The 19,143-nt window shown below is 46.6% G+C and overlaps 1 protein-coding gene across 1 annotated transcript in view; it reads right to left on the bottom strand.

The window, feature by feature from the left end:
* ARHGAP29 (Rho GTPase activating protein 29) overlaps window positions 1-19,143 on the bottom strand; it is a 291,858-nt gene that overhangs the window by 55,264 nt on the left and 217,451 nt on the right. The window contains 3 exon segments of the mRNA XM_029617439.1: window positions 10,795-10,893; window positions 11,038-11,169; window positions 18,327-18,496. Of these exon segments, the coding sequence (XP_029473299.1) occupies window positions 10,795-10,893; window positions 11,038-11,169; window positions 18,327-18,496 (401 nt within the window).

The following is a 19,143-nucleotide window of genomic DNA, read 5'->3' as shown; positions in this document are numbered from 1 at the left end:
GGGAAAAGGGTGGAAGCAGTGGCAAGAAAAAAAGAGGGGAAGCTGAAAGGAGAAGAGGTGGTGGAGAAGGGAGGCTTAAGGGAGAGGAGGAAGAGTAACAGGGCAGGCGAAAGGGAGCATGGGTGGGGAGAGACTGGGGCTGAGGAGAGAAGAGGTGGATGGGGAAGAGAGGAGATGGTGGTGGGGGCAGTGAAGAGGCCTTACCACCCACTCACCCTGGTATTTTCTCTCCCTATGCCCTAACAAACCCTGGTTTTTTCCCTCCCTCCTCCCCCTAATTCACTCCTTTCCAACTCTCCCAAAACCCATTGTTTTTCCCAGTTCACTCTCTCCTCCCTCATTCTTGTTCATTCCCCCCACCCCGCCAATCCCCACGTTCTCTCCCTCCCTGCCCTCTCTGGATCCCCTCACTCACTGGCTCATATAATTTTTGAAACAGAATAGCTCCTGTGTCATGTCCCTCCCTCCCCTGCTGGGACCGGCCCTAGTGCTGTGCTTGGCACCACATGGTTCAAAGAGCTCAATTCAGGCTCTGGCAGGGAAGAGGGAGGGAAGAAATGAAGACATTCTTCATTCTGTTTCAAAATATGAGCCAGGGCAGGTGGGAGAGAGGGCAACACCAATGCTTGCCGGCTGAAATGCTTTGGGAGGGCCATTGCTCCTGCAGCCCCCCATTCTGATGCCTATGTTTGAGTCTTACATCCAGTGGATTGCAGGATCCGAGGCAACATGGTTTTACCAGAAAGATCATATCAGACAAATATGATTATTTTTTCGATTGGGTGACCAGATGAAGAGATTGGGGGTGGGCATTAGATGTGGTGTACTTAGATTTCAGCAAAACCTTTGATACTGTCCCACACAGGCTCAAATATTTGTTTTAGTTATATTCCAGCTTTCGTCACTTCAAAGTGGATTATATTCAGGTACTGTAGGTATTTCCCTATCCCTAGAGGGCTTACAATCTAAGTTTGTACCTGAGGCAATAGAGGGTAAAGTCACTTGCCCAAGGTCAAAGGAAGCAGCAGTGGGTTATGAAATGAAAACTGGCTCTTACCTGCTAATTTTCGTTCCTGGAATATCCCAGATCAGTCCAGATGCATGGGTTTTTTCCCCCCTACCAGCAGATGGAGACAGAGCAGACACTGCTACTTAATTTGCATGCCACCTGCAGTCCCTCAGTATGCCCTGTATCCAAGTGAAGATGAGATTAAACCATAAACTCCTTCCCCCACCCAACATGAGCAGGGGAAAGGTGGGCCCCCAACTTGCAAGCCCTTCAACCAATAAAGAAGACTGAAGACTCCCAACCTGAAATTACTTATCTACACACAGAATACAGTGATCTTTACTAAAAGGATGGGACTCTGGGCTGATCTGGGGTATTCCAGGAATGAAAATTAGCAGGTAAAAGCCAGTTTTACTTTACTGTTCATACCCTATATCAGTTCAGACACATGGATGTACCCAAGCTCCACTAAACTGGACGGGAACCAGAAGACCCACTCACAGTGCACTTTCCCCAAAACTAGCCACTTCAGGTGCCCAAACATCCAGCTAGTAATGCTTTGTGAAAGTGTGTAGAAAAGACCAGGTCACTGCTTGCCAGATCTCCTACAAGGAAACCAACTTACATTCAGCCCAGGATGCCACCTGTGCCCTAGTAGAACAGGCTCCTAGACCCACTGGGATCAAACGGTCCTTGCAAATATAGGCTGACACGATGGCTTCCTTTAGCTATCATGCAATAGTTGCTTTGGAAGCCTTGTTCCCCTTTGGTCACACCACCGAACAGAATGAAAAGACGATCAGATCTTTAAATACTGCTGGTGACTTTCAAATAAAGCAACAGTGCCCGATGCACATCCAACACGTGAAGCTCCCTTGTATGCAGAACAGAAGAGTCCAAATCTCGAAAAACTGGAAGCTCTACTGTTTGACTTGGTGAAAAGGAAATGCGACCTTTATAAAAAAAAAAAAAAAAAAAAAAAGGCACCGTATGCAAAGAAACCCCATACTCCAAAATCTGAAGAACAGTGTCTCTACAAGACATTTGAATCTCTGAAACCCTCCTGGCTGAACAAATCGTCATCAGAAAGACCACCTTCAGGGTAAGAGCCTTAAGTCACAAAACCAAATTAAGGTTCCATGAGGGAAACATCTGCCTCACCAGTGATTACAAATGCTTCACGTCTTTCAGAAAACAGATTATATTTGGATGCAAAGCCAAGGACAACCCCTGCTCTTTACCTCGAAAACAGCTCAAGGCTGCCACCTGGACCCTTAGAGCAGGGATGCTCAAACCAGATCTATGGGCAGCCCCAGCCAGTTTGGTTTTCAGGATATGCCTAATGAATATGAGTTTTATTATATTTATATTTTCCATCCACAGGAAATAGTGCATGCAAATACATCTCATGCATATTCATTAGGCATATCCTGAAAACCAGACTGGCTGGGGGGGGGGGGGCGTACAATTGGTTTGAGCACTCCTGCCTTAAAGAATTGAATGTGAGCCCCTTCGCTAACTGTTTTGCAAGAAGGAGAAATTACTACTTACCTGATAATTTTTATTTTTTTTTTTGTATAGACAGATGGACTCAGGACCAGTAGGTTATGCACCTCTGCTAGTGGACTGAGATGGAGCAAGTTGATGTCACAGTATACATACTTCTGCAGTGACATCAGTCCACCAGTATTCTCTTCAAAAGCAACTGAGAACAGACTAGCAAAAAACTTGATTAAACACAGTCAACCATTACTGTTCTCAAACAGAAAACACTGAACTCAGGTAATGAATGTATGTACTCCAATCTAGGGACTGGATGAACACTTAGCAATAAACCCCTAGAACAAATAGCCCCACAGGAGGACCATTAAACCAACCATGTGGCAGCCAAGGGCGGGAAGCTGAAGCCATCTGTCTATACTAAGGAAAACGAAATGATCAGGTAAGTAGCAATTTCTCCTTTCCTAGCATGTAGCCAGATGGATTCAGGACCAGTGGAATGTATCCAAGCTACTCCTGACTAGGGTGGGAGGCTGCCCACGGTCCAGTGAACACTGCATATGCAAAGGCTGCGTCGTCCTAGGCCTGCACATCCAGATGATAATATTTGGAAATAGTGTGTAAGGACCATTTAGCAGCTCAATAAATGTTGACAGAAGACAACATTCTAACCTCCACCCATGACACTGCCTGAGCCCTAACCTGAGTAGGCAACAACTTTTCAGCTCCACATATGCGGCTGTGACTACCTCTTTAATCCACTGAGCTATTGTAGCTTGCGAAGCTGGTTCACTCTGCTTTCTTCCACCATGAAGGAAAGCAGAGTTACTTACCTGTAACAGGTGTTCTCCTAGGACAGCAGGATGTTAGTCCTCCCACATGGAACGGGCTTGGCTGCCTTGGCCTCTATGAGGGTGGAGAGCTTGGACAGCAGTATTTCATGATGCAGAAACTGACCCCAAGAGGGGCACAGGGGCATCCCCGGGCGCATTCACAAACTTTAAACAATACCCTTGGCAAATGATGGAGAGGACCCACCAGTCTGAGGTGATCGCTAGCCACCGATCCAGAAAGAACTGCAGACGGCTTCCTACTGGAGGGTCCAGTGCTGAAGGCATGCTGCTTAGAGTGGCCTCTAGAGGACACCTGCAGAGGACATTCGCAGGAAATCGGAGGGTATCACCTTCCTCTGGCGGTAGAATCACCCAAGTGCTGCTCTCTCCTTTTACTGATAAGTGCCAGTGTCTTTAAAAGTTTAAAATTACCACAAAATGCTCAAGAGTATATCATTTAAACTTGGAAACCAATGATTACAATCTGACAGCCTGTTACCAACAACTAGGCTGTAAGTTAACGCTTAAAAACCAAGCCAAAAACATACACAAAAAGAAAAAAATAAGCGTGGAAAAGGTACCGCTAAAAAAAGTGGAGTTCACGGCTGGTTTTAAGTGAGTTAATGTCACATGTTATGAGGTTTTCCCAACAAGAGCATTAAATAAGCAAAATTGCTTACCTTGTAATAGGTGTTATCCCAGGACAGCAGGATGTAGTCCTCACATATGGGTGACGTCATCCACGGAGCCCTTAAGCGGGAAAACTTCTGGCAAGTTTCTAGAAGTTTTAAACTGGCTGCCTGAGGCTACTGAGCATGCTCGGCATGCCATGATATTTCCTGCCACAGGGGTCTCACTCCAGTCTTGTATGTAGCAATAAGCGTAAGCAAAATAAAATAATAAAGTCTGAGGCCCAACTCCGCGGGGTGGCGGGCGGGTTCCGTGAGGACTACATCCTGCTGTCCTGGGATAACACCTATTACAAGGTAAGCAATTTTGCTTTATCCCAGGACAAGCAGGATGCTAGTCCTCACATATGGGTGATTAGCAAGCTAGAGGCTGAGTCAGGTAGCAGTGATGCTTTGTTGAAGAAAATGAGTCAGCCGAAGATCACAGCAGAGTGGATGTAGAAGGAGTTGGGATTAAGCTGGAAACAAGTTCTTTAAGACAGATTGTCCATAGGCTGAATCTTGTCGTCCTTCCTTGTCCAAACAGTAATGAGCTGCAAAAGTGTGAAGAGAACTCCATGTTGCTGCTTTACAAATGTCAATGATTGGCACTGAACGAAAGTGTGCTACCGAGGTTGACATTGCTCTTACTGAGTGTGCCTTTACTCGCCCTTGGAGAGGAAGGCCTGCTTTTGCATAGCAAAATTGTATGCAGTCTGCTAACCAATTGGATAAAGTATGTTTTCCCACTGCTCTACCAGGCTTATTTGGGTCATAAGAGACAAAAAGCTGATTGGATTTTCTGAGGGACGTAGTGCGATTCAAGTAATAGGACAACGCACGTTTGCAGTCCAAAGTGTGCAAAGCTCTTTCCCCCTGGTGAGAGTGAGGCTTTGGAAAGAATGTGGGTAAGACTATTGTTTGATTTAAATGGAATTCCGTAACTACCTTAGGAAGGAATTTCGGATGCGTTCGGAGAACCACTCTGTCATGGAGGAACTTTGTATAAGGTTCATATGTGACAAGTGCTTGTAACTCACTAACCCTTCTAGCTGATGTGATGGCTATGAGGAAAATAGTCTTCCATGTGAGAAATTTAAGATCACAGGAATCAATGGGTTCGAAAGGAGAACGCATTAGTCCTGTTAAAACCAGATTCAGGTCCCATTGTGTAGCTGGAGGCCGAATTGGTGGATTAAGATGTGTTAGACCTCTCATGAATCTACTGACGAGAGGTTGTGTGGATATAGGTGCATCTCCTATCTTGTTATGGTAAGCGGAGATTGCACTCAAATGTACTCTGATTGACGATGTCTGAAGACCAGAGTTTGAAAGATGGTACAAATAATCTAGAAGAGTAGATGTGGGGCAAGTAAAAGGATCTGTATGATTTTGCTTGCACCAGAATGTGAACCGTTTCCATTTGAAAGAGTAATTTTTTCTCGTGGAAGGTTTGCGGGAAGCTATAAGCACTTGGGAAACATTTGTTGAAAGATGGAGTGGTTGTAAGATTAAGCTTTCAACATCCATGCTGTCAGGGATAGGGACTGAAGGTTGGGATGGCGCAACCGACCCTGATCCTGAGTAATGAGATTGGGAGCTATTCCCAGACGTATTGGATCCCTGACTGAAAGGTCTAGCAGCGTGGGAAACCATACCTGTCGAGGCCAATATGGGGCTATGAGTATCATGGTCCCCTTGTCCTGTTGTAGCTTCACCAGTGTCTTGGTGATAAGCGGTATGGGAGGATATGCATAGAGTAGGCCTGAGTTCCAAGGGCGAGCAAAGGCGTCCTCGGCTGGTTGGTGCTTCTGTTTGTGCAGGGAACAGAAGTTGGTCACCTTGTGGTTCAGGTGCGACGCAAAGAGGTCTGTTGTTGGCTGTCCCCAACGTTGGAATATCTTGGTCGCTATCGAGGGATTCAGAGACCACTCGTGTGGTTGGAATTGCCGACTGAGTCGGTCTGCTAGCACATTTTGAATTCCTGCTAGATAAGTGGCCTGTAGCAATATTGAGTGATTCAAGGCCCAGTCCCAAATTTGCGCAGCTTCTTGACAAAGGAGATACGAGCCCGTACCTCCCTGTTTGTTGATGTACCACATGGCAACCGTATTGTCTGTTTGGATTAACACAGTCTTGTGTGAAAGGCAGTCCTTGAACGCATGCAGCGCATAACGTATAGCTCGAAGTTCCAGAAAATTGATTTGATATGTGGCTTCGAGTTTTGTCCAAGTTCCTTGAGTTTGAAGAGAGTTTACATGAGCTCCCCATCCCAAGGTGGATGCATCTGTAGTTAACGTTATCTGAGGGATCGGCTTTTGGAAAGGCAGGCCCTTGCGTAAATTGTCCTTGATTGTCCACCAGTTTAGCGATGAGCGAAGTTGGTGGGTTACTTGGATGGGAGAATGAAGTGGTTGAATGGCTTGGATCCATTGCGACCGAAGAGTCCATTGGGTAAGTCGCATGGCAAGTCGTGCCATCGGAGTGACATGAACCGTTGATGCCATGTGGCCTAGTAAGATTAGAAACTGATGAGCTGTCACTTGCGGTTGTGTGGACATGGAGTACGCCAACTGGGACAGTGTTTGTGCACGGTCTCCTGGAAGAAAAGCTTGTGCGAGGTTTGTGTCTAATTCTGCTCCTATGTATTGGAGTAGATGAGATGGTTGCAGGTGGGATTTTTGATAATTGATGAGAAATCCCAGTTTGTGCAGTACCTTTATTGTGTAATGTAGAGAAGTAAGCGCCCCTTGTTGAGATTGACTTTTTATTAGCCAATCGTCTAGATAAGGGAAGACATGAACACCCTGTTTGTGCAAATGTCCTGCTATTACTGCTAGGCATTTTGTGAATACTCTGGGAGCTGAGGCTAGGCCGAATGGTAGGACTCTGTATTGGAAATGCTGGTGTCCCACCTTGAATCTTAGGTACTTGCGATGAGGTGGGAAAATAGGTATGTGAGTATAAGCGTCTTGGAGATCCAGAGAACAAAGCCAATCCCCCTTTTGTATGAGAGGAAGAATGGTGCCTAAGGATACCATTCTGAATTTTTCTTTTCTTAGAAATTTGTTGAGATTTCTGAGATCTAGAATGGGACGAAGTCCTCCGGTTTTCTTTGGAATGAGGAAATACCGGGAATAGAATCCTCTTCCCTTCTGTGAGTGTGGTACGTGTTCCACAGCTCTTGCTTTCAGAAGAGTAGATAATTCCATTTGTAATTGAGGGATGTGTTCGAGATAGGAGTTTTGTGGTGGAAACTCCTGCGGGGGAGCTGTGAAGTCTAGGTGGTAACCCTGATGAACTATGGATAAGACCCAGTGATCCGTGGTGATATTTTCCCAATCGTTGTAAAAGTGGGAAATCCTTCCCCCTACTGGTAAATCTGGAAAGGGGTTTGGTTGGCTCTGTTCTCCGGGACTGCTTTCAAAAACCAGAGGTGGAAGCAGTTTGGGGCGGAGGCTGTGGCCTTGCAGCTCTCTGCTGTCTCTGCTGAGGGCGCTGTGGAGGCCTTGTAGAGCGTGGTCTTGAGGTCTGGGGGTAATACCTTCTCGGCCTAAAGAAAGGTCGTCTGGTGTCTCGCCGTGGCGGCCTGCGGGCAGGGTGAGTAGGAGTGTCATGGGACAACGTAGAGAGCTGCTTTAATGTTTCAGAGTGCTCTCTAAGCTGCGTTACGGCATCTTGTACTTTTGTTCCGAACAAGTTGTCGCCCAGGCAAGGCAAGTCCACTAGTTTATCCTGGACCTCTGGACGTAGGTCCGACGCCTTCAACCAGGCCCATCTTCGAGCACTGATGCCTGAAGCTGCCGTTCTGGAAGAAGTCTCAAACGCGTCATACGCCGCTCGCACCTCATGCTTGCCCGCATCCAGACCTTTCTGCACAATCTGTTGTGCTGCCTCCTGCTGCTGTTGAGGGAGAGAGGGTAGAAATTCCTCAATCTGCTTCCACAGGTTTCTTTGATGCTGCGTCATATACAGTTGGTACGCAGCAATTTTCGAATTTAGCATCGCTCCCTGGTAAATCTTACGCCCCATAAGGTCTAGGAATCTGTTATCTTTCCCAGGAGGGATAGAAGCGTGAGTTCTGGACCTTCTTGATTTCTTTTGCGCAGATTCCACAACTAATGAACTGTGTGGTAGTTGTGGCTTCTCAAAGCCTGGGGCTGCTTGGACTAAATATGTAGAATCAATTCTACGATTAACTCCCGGTGTTGTACATGGGTGCTCCCAAATCCGTTGTTGAAGTTGGAGTAGTACTTCATGTACTGGAATTGCTAGGTTATGTTTTCGGGGATCTACAAATTGTAGAATCTCCAGTGTTTGCTGTCTGTCATCCTTCTCTGCCTGAAGTTGAAAAGGGATGGATTCCGACATTTCTTGAACGAAAGAAGCAAAAGACAAATCCTCAGGAGGGGATTGCTTCTTGGTCTGTGGCGGAGTACCTTCTGATAAAAATTCCTCTGAAGAATACTCCGATTGTGTATCAGACCATGTATCCGCTGGTTGAGGATATGAAGGATGGCTTGGAATTGTAGATGGAGCAACTCCAGAGGGTCCTGGTAAAGGATCCTGGATGTCCGGTACCGCATCACTGGTATCACTTTCTTCCGCAGGGTATGAAGGCAAGGAAGATAAAAGATCATGATATCTTTTGGTAAGGATAGCATGTAGTCTTTTCTCAGAGGGAATCTCTGGATGCTTGGATTTTCCTGCTGCCTTTTTTCCCCGGCTTGAAGCTGCAGAAGGAGCTAAGGTATAATGTGGAGCTGGTTGTGCAGCCGTAGAAAGTGAAGTAGTGAGAAAGGAGAACATGGAGATGGGAATCAATGAGGAGATTGGTCTGGAAGCACTTGTGGACATTGAAGAATGTAAATTAGTCGATTCCATCGAAGGATGTGCGATTTGCATCGACGATGAGGCTGCTGACATCGATCGAGCAGCAGGCATCGTTGAAGAGCAGCTGGGCATGTCCATCGGCATTGATAGAGCTGCAGCAGTCATCGGCACCGAGATTGGCATCGGTATGGACGATGACGTTGGCATCGGCACTGGCATCGATATGGACGATGGCACCGGCATCGATATCGAGGAAGGCATCGACTCGGTAGTCGGCATCGATGGAGTCATCGGCATCGGCCCGATGGCCGGCATCGACTGAGGAGTCGGCATCGACCCGTAGGTCGGCATCGGTCCTACCAGGGCCGGTGTTGGAGATGCCGCCGGGATGGCTTCTTTCATGGCATCGGCGACAAGCTTCTTAATCAAGGCTGTTAAGTCCGTCACGGATGTCGACGGTGTCGATTCCTCTGCAGGGATTACCGAGGTCGATGACAACTTCCGCTGTTTAGCCACCGGTTCTTCCGGCGGTGGCAACGGAGGAATCGCGTGATGTCTCCGGTGTTTATGTTTGGTACGAATCTCAGAAACGGATCTGGACGATGCCACAGACGGGGTTGGCGAGGAAGCATCTCCCGAACCTTGTTGGACTCTTTTCTTGAGAAGTATCTTCTTCGATACGCCTATCGGGGAAGATCTAGTCGAGGTCGATGGCGATGTCGGTGCTCTGATTTGAAAAATCTGAGCCATTTTTTCATGGCGAAGCTTCCTACCTTTCGCCGTCATTTCTTGACACTGGGCACAAGAAGCGATGTCGTGGTCTCCTCCCAAACAACGGACGCACTCGACGTGCGGGTCGGTGATGGACATAGTCCGGTTGCAGGCCGGACATTTTTTAAATCCGGAAGTTTTTTCGGTCGACATCCGTCGATGATTTCGGATTCCTTCTTCGTGAAGAAAGTAGGATGTTTGTCACCAGCCGGTGACAAACCGAGTAAGACCCGTAAAGGGAAGAAGTTTGAAAAATTTTTTAGATTGTTGTGAGGTAACTCACAGGCTCCTGGAAACCGCGATGCAGCTAGCAGCGCGGAAAAAAGAAGACTGGAGTGAGACCCCTGTGGCAGGAAATATCATGGCATGCCGAGCATGCTCAGTAGCCTCAGGCAGCCAGTTTAAAACTTCTAGAAACTTGCCAGAAGTTTTCCCGCTTAAGGGCTCCGTGGATGACGTCACCCATATGTGAGGACTAGCATCCTGCTTGTCCTGGGATAATTAACATTACATCGGCTTCCAAGATATGTTCATACATTGCTATATTTAGAATTATACATCATATTGTCGCAGTTTACAACTATTTTGGTTTCACCAAGAAGAACTTACCATCTGCTGCGACATTATCAACATACATAAGATTACAATGTTTTAGACTAACGATATCTGTGGGCAAAACCAAATTTGCACAGAGCTAGCCAATGGCTGACACCGTTCTACCTACAATATGCGACAAAAGTAAATCCGTCCAAGAACAGATAAACACATCCATACATATAATTATACAGCAGAACTCTGTCTATCAAATACTAGTATACAGGAGCCCAACTTAACAATCCAAAGAGGTATTCCTGGATGCTAAACAGTTTACAAATTAGCTCCCATAAAATGTAAGGCCCGAGTCGGGAGTACAATGTTTAAAGAAAAGAAGAGGGAGAGTGGGTAGGAACACGAAGCAGGAAGAGGGTCGTGACTTCACAATGCCACATCCACCGACTTTAAGAATGAATGGAAAAATGAGTACTATGAAATGTTAGCAGTCCTAGCAGAAATGCTGAGTGTCTGGCAGGCTTTAAAGGTAACCCAGGAGGCCAAATGTTCAGGCCACAAGCACACTAGTATTGGTGGATATTAAAGGTTAGTAGCAGTAGAATACAGAAGTTTTAGATTGACAATTTACCATTCTCTGATGGAGAAGGTGGTTCTCTTTCATCCAAATCATCTGCAGATGACATAGTGCCTGTAGATGGTGTCCGTGGAAGTCTTCTTTTAAAATCTCCTAAAAGTAAACATGGAAAAAAGCAAGAACTATAAAATATGTACTGGTACTTCCTGCTTCTTTGCTTTATTGATGTGGAAGGAAAAGAACTGAAAATTTTTTAGTAAATCATTTTATTACATAAGAGCATATTCATCTGTGTACCTGGGCTAGCAGATGGAGAATCCATTGAACGTGATTCACTACTTCCTCCTGCACTCTCTGAATCACTGCACATGCCGCCACCACTCTGGTTACCAACTGACCAGGATCTAAATGGGGGAGGACATCTTGCAGCTATAGAGAAAAAAAATAATAATTTCATGCTCCAAGTTTTCTTTTTCATAGCTGTCTCTTTTCATTCAACAGAATTATATTTGAATGGCAAAAAAAGCACAACAAAATAATGGTACCTGTTAAAGCACATTGCCTACCAAGAATATATTGTATTTTAAGCCTCATGTTGCTTCAAACAAAAACAAAATGAAAGACTAATACACATACACTTGATATTTATGATTAAATGTTTATGAAGGCAAATTAATATCCATCTGGCTTAGAGGATTCATACAAAACAAACAGCACCACCAATAATTTATCATTGTTGGTTGATTCAATAAAACAGATTCCTTAAAAATAGAGGAAAAGATGACATGCAATTTGTAAAACTTTTCAAACAGCATTGTTTTATTTTGTAATTGGATGTTGAAAATGTTTTAACTGAAGAGTAAAGTAAGTTTGCATACTGTAAATGTGTTTTCCGTAGACCGCAGGATGAATTAACCACACTCTCTAGGTGACGTCATCCGACTGCAATCCTGCAGAGCTCTCTCTCCAAGAATTCAGAGCTTTGCTCTGCTGCACAGCAGTTTCCACGCAAAGCGTATCATTCTCCTCAGTATTTAATTAAGCATGATGGCCAGCGAGGTGGTCTGGAGTACAAATGAAGGACTGTCCAGGGAGGAGGTGGGCTATGCATGACTAATTCATCCTATCTATGGAAAACATCGTTAACAGTAAGCAAACTGAATTAGCCATACACTCTGGGGAGACCCAGCTTAGGGTTGTAAGCTCCTTTCCACCAATGCTCTTTTGCAGTCTAGCATATGCAAGAGTCTCTCCCTTTCGTTGATATGTGGTTTTGGGAAGAAAATGGGAAGCGTGATGGCTTATTGTGAAAAGCCGACACCACTTAAGAAAGGAATTTTGGGTGCGTCCTAAGCATGATCTTGTCATGGAAGAATTGCAGGTAAGGTGGAAAATGCACCAATGCTTGGAGCTCACTCACACATCTTGCTGAGGTGACTGCAGTAAGAAAGACTACTTTCCAGGTTAGAAATCCGAGAGGGACTTTCTGCAGCGGCTCAAAAGGATGTTTCATAAGACGTCAAGACAATATTTATATCCCATGGAACGGGTAGTTTCACTAAAGGACGATGCAGGTGAAGAAGTCCTCTCATAAATTGAGATATTTAGAGGATGCGCTGAAATGGAATAAGCAGTGTCCTTATCACGGTAGGCTGCTATAAAGCTTAAATGGACCTATATGGAAAATGTTGCTAATCCATATGATATCCCTGATGAATGGTACTGAGAACCCACTTGTTGGATGTTATTTGCTCCCATTCTACTAAATTAGTGGCGGTCAACCTCCAACTGGAGGATGGGGCTGTGGGAGTTTGGCTCAAAAAGACTGTGGAGGCTTGGGGGCATAGGGTTGTGAGGGCTTCTGCTGTTTGCAGTCCCAATGATTCCCGTGAGGTTGTACTGCCTGGGATTGCAGGCATGGTTGCTAATATTGCTGGTATGATTGCTTTCATACTTTGGGAAATGCTTAATTGGCTTTCTCTGGTAATAAGGCTTGCGTAACTGGGTGTAGAACAGCTTAGATGTGCCCTGAGAATCCAGCAATGTTGACAATGTTTGTTCCGCAAAGGAAAATTAGTTTCTTACCTGATAATTTTCGTTCCTGTAGTACCAAGGATCAGTCCAGGACACCTGGGTTGTGACTCCGCACCAGTAGATGGAGACAGACTAAAACTTGTGGGCGGAGCCTTATATGCCCCTGTGCCAGTCACAGCCCCTCAGTCATACGTAATGTCAAAGTAGAAACCCAATTAGGCAACCAGAGCTAACTAGCCAAACTCGCTACTTAAACGGAAACAATTCCAACCCTTGCAGAAACCAGACTCCCCAACCGGGAGAGCGAACAAGCAGTGAGCATACGGAAACAACGATGAGCGGACTCTCCGATAACTTAGCGTAGTACTGCGGGCGGGATCCTGGACTGATCCTTGGTACTACAGGAACGAAAATTATCAGGTAAGAAACTAATTTTCCTTTCCCTGTACGTACCTGACCGAATCGTTTCCATTCTGAAGTGGGGAACGCGAAGACATCTGTTTACTCCTTTCAGGAGTCCAGGTCCAGAATTGGTCTTGAAGAGCCGTCCTTCAGGGAACCACGAAGTAAATGGAGTAACGGCCCATGCCGCGCTGATCGACAGGGACGGGGGATATGGCCCCCAAGCTTTCCAGCCGACGGATGGTGTCCAACACCGCCGCCCTCTTCCCGGAGGCCTTGCAGGGCGAGACCAGGAATTTGTCCGCTGGGATGCGAGCAAGTCTAACTCGTAGCCGTGGCTGATCACGTCGAGGACCCATTGATCCGACGTCACCCTGGTCCACTTCTCAAGGAATAAGGTTAATCGCGCCCCTACATTTGGAACGGCGTGCTGCGGGCGCGACGAGGGGTGGACCGGCCGGACTTCATTGGGAGGGCTTGGCCCCTGCACCCGACGGGGCTCCTCCTTGCCTCCCGTAACGTTTCCCACGAAAGGACTGCTGCCACTGAGTGTTCCGGGAAGAAGATGGCCTATACGAAGGTCCGGCGGATCTTTGAGGGCGCGATTCCCTGGGCCCCCGGTATCGGGACCAGGCCGGAAAAGAGGACCGCACTCTGGCCCTATCCTCTGGCAGCTTGAATGCCCTGTTCTCTCCCAGAGAAATCATCCAACTCCTTACCGAACAACAACTGTCCCTTGAAAGGTAACGAACCCAGGTGGGCCTTGGAAGAGCCATCTGCTGCCCAGTTGCGCAGCCACAGGAGACGGCGCGCTGAAACTGCTGCCACCATGGACCTAGCTGAAGTGCGCAGAAGGTCGTGGAGGGCGTCAGCTCCCTAAGCTATTGCCACCTTCAATCTAACAGCCTGAGACGTCTCTTCCGCCGACAGGCCCGCATTCGCCTGAAGGACTTGGGCCCAGCGTAAACTAGCTCGCCTGGCGAAGTTAGTGCAGATTGCGGCCCGCGAAGTTAGTGCAGATTGCGGCCCGCACCCCTAGGGCGGATACCTCAAATATCGTCTTGAGCTGCACCTCGAGCTTCCTGTCTTGTAGATCCCGAAGGGCCGTCGCCCCCGTGACCGGGATAGTGGACCTTTTCGTCACCGCGGAGACCGCTGAATCCACCTTTGGAAGTCGAAGAAGTTCCAGCGCCTCCTCCGGGAGCGGGTAGAGCTTGTCCATGGCCTTGCTGACTTTCAACCCAACTCCGGGGTATCCCACTCCCGGAACAAGATATCCGAAGAAAAATGAAAATGAAAAGCCACCGCCGGTCCCGTGAGACCTCGCAGAACTGGATCCATATTGGCCTCCTGGCGGACCACCACGGGTGGAGCCTCTATCCCCAGCTCCTGGAGGATGGCCGGGATGAGTGGCGACAGTTCCTCTCTGCGGAACAGGCGGACTACCTTGGGGACATCCCCATCCGCTGCCTGTGTACCTTTTCCCACGCCAGGCTGGGCGGAATCATCCGCCCCCGACGCCTCGGCCCCCCTCGGGGACTCTTCGGGATCATCAGTATCCGCCGTGGAGGAATCCTCTGAATCTGCCTCCTGGGGTACGCCCCGGGGCCGCCGTTTCCCTCGCGAGGGAACCTGGGCGCTCACCGCGGTATTTTTTTCTTTTTTCTTTTCTTCTTTTCTTTGCCTTGCGCTTTCTCAGTGGGGCCTGGTGGGGGCCCTCCTCGGAGCCTCCCCCCTCGGGAGCGCTTGCTACGCTTGTACTTAAGTACCTTGCGCAGCAAAACCGCGAAATCCTCCGAAAACGACCCCGAGTCAGAAGAATCGGCCCCGGAATCCCCCCGGGGCCGAAGCCCCTCCGCGACGCCCCCTCCCGCCGTGGCCCGCTGCGGGGAAAACGCGGGAGGTAGAGCCGAATTGCCTGCCGCGGTCTGCGTGAATTCCCTGCCGATGGCCCAAAATGGCCGCCACTCCCGCGCTGAGCGGGAAAATGTCCTGAGGCCTATCTAATTGGCCTACCCCTCGCGGCGGCGAACACGCGCTCCGGGCCCGAGCCCCTAGCGATGCCCCGGACATTCCTTCACCGCCCGGGACGCAGGCCGAGCAGAGGCCCTCCCGGGACAAACGCGCGCGCGCCGATCCGCAGGCTTGCAGGAAGAACCGCGCGGCATGCCGACGAACGCGGGAAGAAAAAACTGAGGCGCGCGTCAAAATTAATAAAAACTAATTTGGCGACCTTCCCCCCTGCCAGCGGCGCCCCCCCGCGTGAAAAACGAAGGAGTAGCGACGCCGAAGCAACGGAGAGCCAGCCGCAACAAAATAAAACAGGAAACTTTTTTTTTTTTTTTTTTTTTAAACGCTGACGCTGGCTGCTGTCCCGGGTCCTGGAGCCCTAGTCCTGCAGGGGTGAGTGAACCGGGCTCCCCGGTGTCACCCCTGACGCTGCCACTAGCCCAGCCGGGTCCTCGACCCTGGCAGCGGCCTCAACCGGGGGAGGGTAGTCCCCTCAGGACCTCTCAACTCCCCTGGGAGGCAGGGCACCCGGGACTAAGGATTAAAAAACAAACCCCAAATTGGTCATAAAACAACTAGGCCTAACAAAAACTAACACAAAATTCAAACCTGACTAACCACCAGAATCAGGTCAGGCAGGGCTGTGACCGGACCTGCACCATCTACTGGAGACAGAGTAAGACTGAGGGGCTGTGACTGGCACAGGGGCATATAAGGCTCCGCCCACAAGTTTTAGTCTGTCTCCATCTACTGGTGCGGAGTCACAACCCAGGTGTCCTGGACTGATCCTGGTACGTACAGGGAACATACAGTTTCTCTCTGCTTGTCCCTAAGAATGTAAGAAATTGCCATACTGGGTCAGACCAAGGGTCCATCAAGCTCAGCATCCTGTTTCCAAACAGTGGCCAATCCAAGCTACAAGTACCTGGCAAGTACCCAAACACTAAGTAGATACCATGCTACTGACGCCAGTAATAGCAATGGCTATTCCCTAAGTCAACTTGATTAACAGCAGTTAATGGACTTCTCCAAGAATTTATCCAAACCTTCTTTTAAACCCAGTTACACTAACTGCACTAACTACATCCTCTGGCAGCAAATTCCAGAGCTTAATTGCTAACTTCATGGAGTGCCCCCTAGACCTTCTTTTATCCGAAAAAGTAAATAACTGATTCACATTTACCCATTTTAGACCTCTCCCCCCGCCCCCCCCCCCAAAATTTTTAAATACCTGGTGGTCCAGCGGGGGTCCCGAGAGCATTCTCCCACGCTCGGGCCGTCGGCTGCCAGTAAACAAAATGGCGCCGATGGCCCTTTACCCTTAGCATGTGACAGGGTTTCCGTGCCATTGGCCGGTCCCTGTCACATGGTAGGAGCAATGGACGGCCGGCGCCATCTTTAAAAATGGCGCGGGCCATCCAGTGCACCTACCATGTGACAGGGGCCGACTAATGGCACCGATAGCCCCTGTCACATGGTAAGAGCAAAGGGCCATCAGCGCCATTTTGATTAGTGGCAGCCAACAGCCCGAGCGTGGGAGAATGCTCCCGGGACCTCCGCTGGACCACCAGGTATTTAAAAAATTTTTTGGGGGGGGTCCGGAGGGTGGGGGGATACTAACAAACTCATTTTAAAGGGTCAGGTTGTGTTTTTAGGTTGTGTCCTTTCTTCCCGCCCCCCCCTGCCCCCCCATAACAATAAGAAAACCCACTAAATTAATCGTGGGGTTTCCTATCACTATCGGGGACCCCCCGATATCGGACGATATTTTCAATCGTCAGATAAACGATTCACATCCCTAGGTAATGCTGAAAAATATTTGAGTCTATTTTGATTTTTTTGGATGTGTTCTTTGATTGGTTCCGTAATGCATCAATCATGCTTTTACACTTTTTAGAAAGCTCCTGATTTGGAATTTTGTTTGTATTTAACAAACACCATTTTTTGTACCATTTATGCTTTGAAAAATTGAAAGGTAGACCTTTGTAACCAAAAATGAAGTGTATTTAAAATTTGTGTCTGATGTGCAAGTTTTTAAGAATATGATGTCTGAAGAGACTTGTCTTAAATATTTCTTTTGATTTAATTTTGTGGATCCATGATGCAGCCTTATTGGAGGAATGTGGGCTCCATTGGAATTTGCTCTCTTTCACCACATGATTTCTTATATAAAAGTTGTGGACATTGAATCCTAAAATAAAATTGGGAGGTTTTTCAGACTTATGTTTATGGTAAGCTATAAGAGGTGGAGTCTTTCCAGTGTGGACTTTCTGAAGTCTTCCCCTGTTTTTTAAGAAATGTAAGTTTCATTGTGTCAACCAGTGGTGCTAAATTGTGGACAAAGTGCTGTTTTGTTTTGTATGGGTATGGGTCACTTTACTGCTTCAGTTTGTTTTTGGTTGGAGGATTCTTAGACATGGGATAAAGGAAGGAAATGCTATGAAGAAACTATAATGTATTCTAAAACAGTCATAACTTATGGAAATATTTTAGACCTGTTATTTAAGATTTGTTTATATTTTCTACAACTTAATGCATGCACGTTTTTAGATAAAAAGATAGTATATATATGTAAGGCTGTGCCAGGTGTCACCTGAGACTCATTTATAATTCACTTTAGGAAACAAAGTAATTTTAGATTCATTATCTATGGAGTGCTTTTACCCAAACTACTAAATAGCTTATTTACCAAGCTATGCACATACACCCATGTATTTTTAAAGAGGTAATCTTGAGAATCAAATTGTACAACCTGTGCTGGCACTTAGCCATGACAGGATTATCTTTACCTCTTATGAAATTTGGCAAGCCCTGCAGAACAGTTAACATTTTATCTAAACAGCAGCAGTATAAGGTGCACAGATACCCCCATCATCATTAGAAAACATTAGTTTAGAAATACGACTGTCCCACTACTAAGCCACCAGCTCCACTTTCTGTGATAGTGTGTGATCCATGGACAGCTCCTATCATATTAGTGTTCAGATTACAAGATCTCACAGGACTGGAGACTAAGGTAGTGAAGCTGCAGGATTTATTCATTTTTTCATATTATTCTTGGTTGTCCAATACCAAGAATACTTATTTTGTGATTCAAACGATTAATAGGTATGGACTAAAACATGAAAAAAGGAAGCTACCTTGAATATCTGTATTGCTACATGATCTCTTCTGTCCAATCTTCTCAGAACGACAGTAACTTGGGCTCTCAACATCTTCGACCGACTGGGTGGGAAAGTCTTCAGAAGGCTGAGATAAATTCCCATGTAAAGTATATGTACTATTTGTTGATCTTTTAATTATGAAATCCCTAAACACAGCAAAATTTGAGAATAAAACACTATGTAATTTAAAAGCAGTACTTCAATGCAACTGGCAAAGCAGAAATGCTTTCCAAAAGATGTACAGATCTACAATAAGAAGCAAAAAATTGTTTTGGTTCCACTTTATTTATTTTTTTAAATACACAACATTCTGGTTGTGCACTTTTCACCACTGTAATCATACATCATACATCCTGCACTTTATCGCCTTTGCGGATACTCTAAAAAAAAAAACACAAAAAACTCCCCCCCAATCATTAAAAATGTTAACCTCAGTGAAAGGCAGCTAGCAGAACTTAAAAATATTTAATTGCTGTTTTCAAATGTTTTGCCCAAACTGAAAAAAGTCATGTATAAACTATAAAAAGCTACTTATTCATGCCTAAGAAGAAATGCTGGATGAGTCCTACCCAAGTATTTGCATCTCTGAATATCGCAGACATTCATAAACCACATTAGTTTTAACATCAAAATAGTCCCTTGATATGATTATAACTTTGAGAAACCAATTTAACCACTTGCTTTAACTAGCTTTGTCATAGAATGCAGAGCCATAGCTAATCTATGGCCAACATGGCCATAGGTGCTACTGTCCTAGGGCCGCATCCTCTGCAGCTCAGAAAAGGCATGTTTA

This window comes from Rhinatrema bivittatum, chromosome 10, assembly GCF_901001135.1.
Source record: "Rhinatrema bivittatum chromosome 10, aRhiBiv1.1, whole genome shotgun sequence".
NCBI lineage: Eukaryota > Metazoa > Chordata > Amphibia > Gymnophiona > Rhinatrematidae > Rhinatrema > Rhinatrema bivittatum.
Note: the sequence above shows the minus strand (reverse complement) of the source record. Positions and strands in the feature narration are given on the sequence as shown.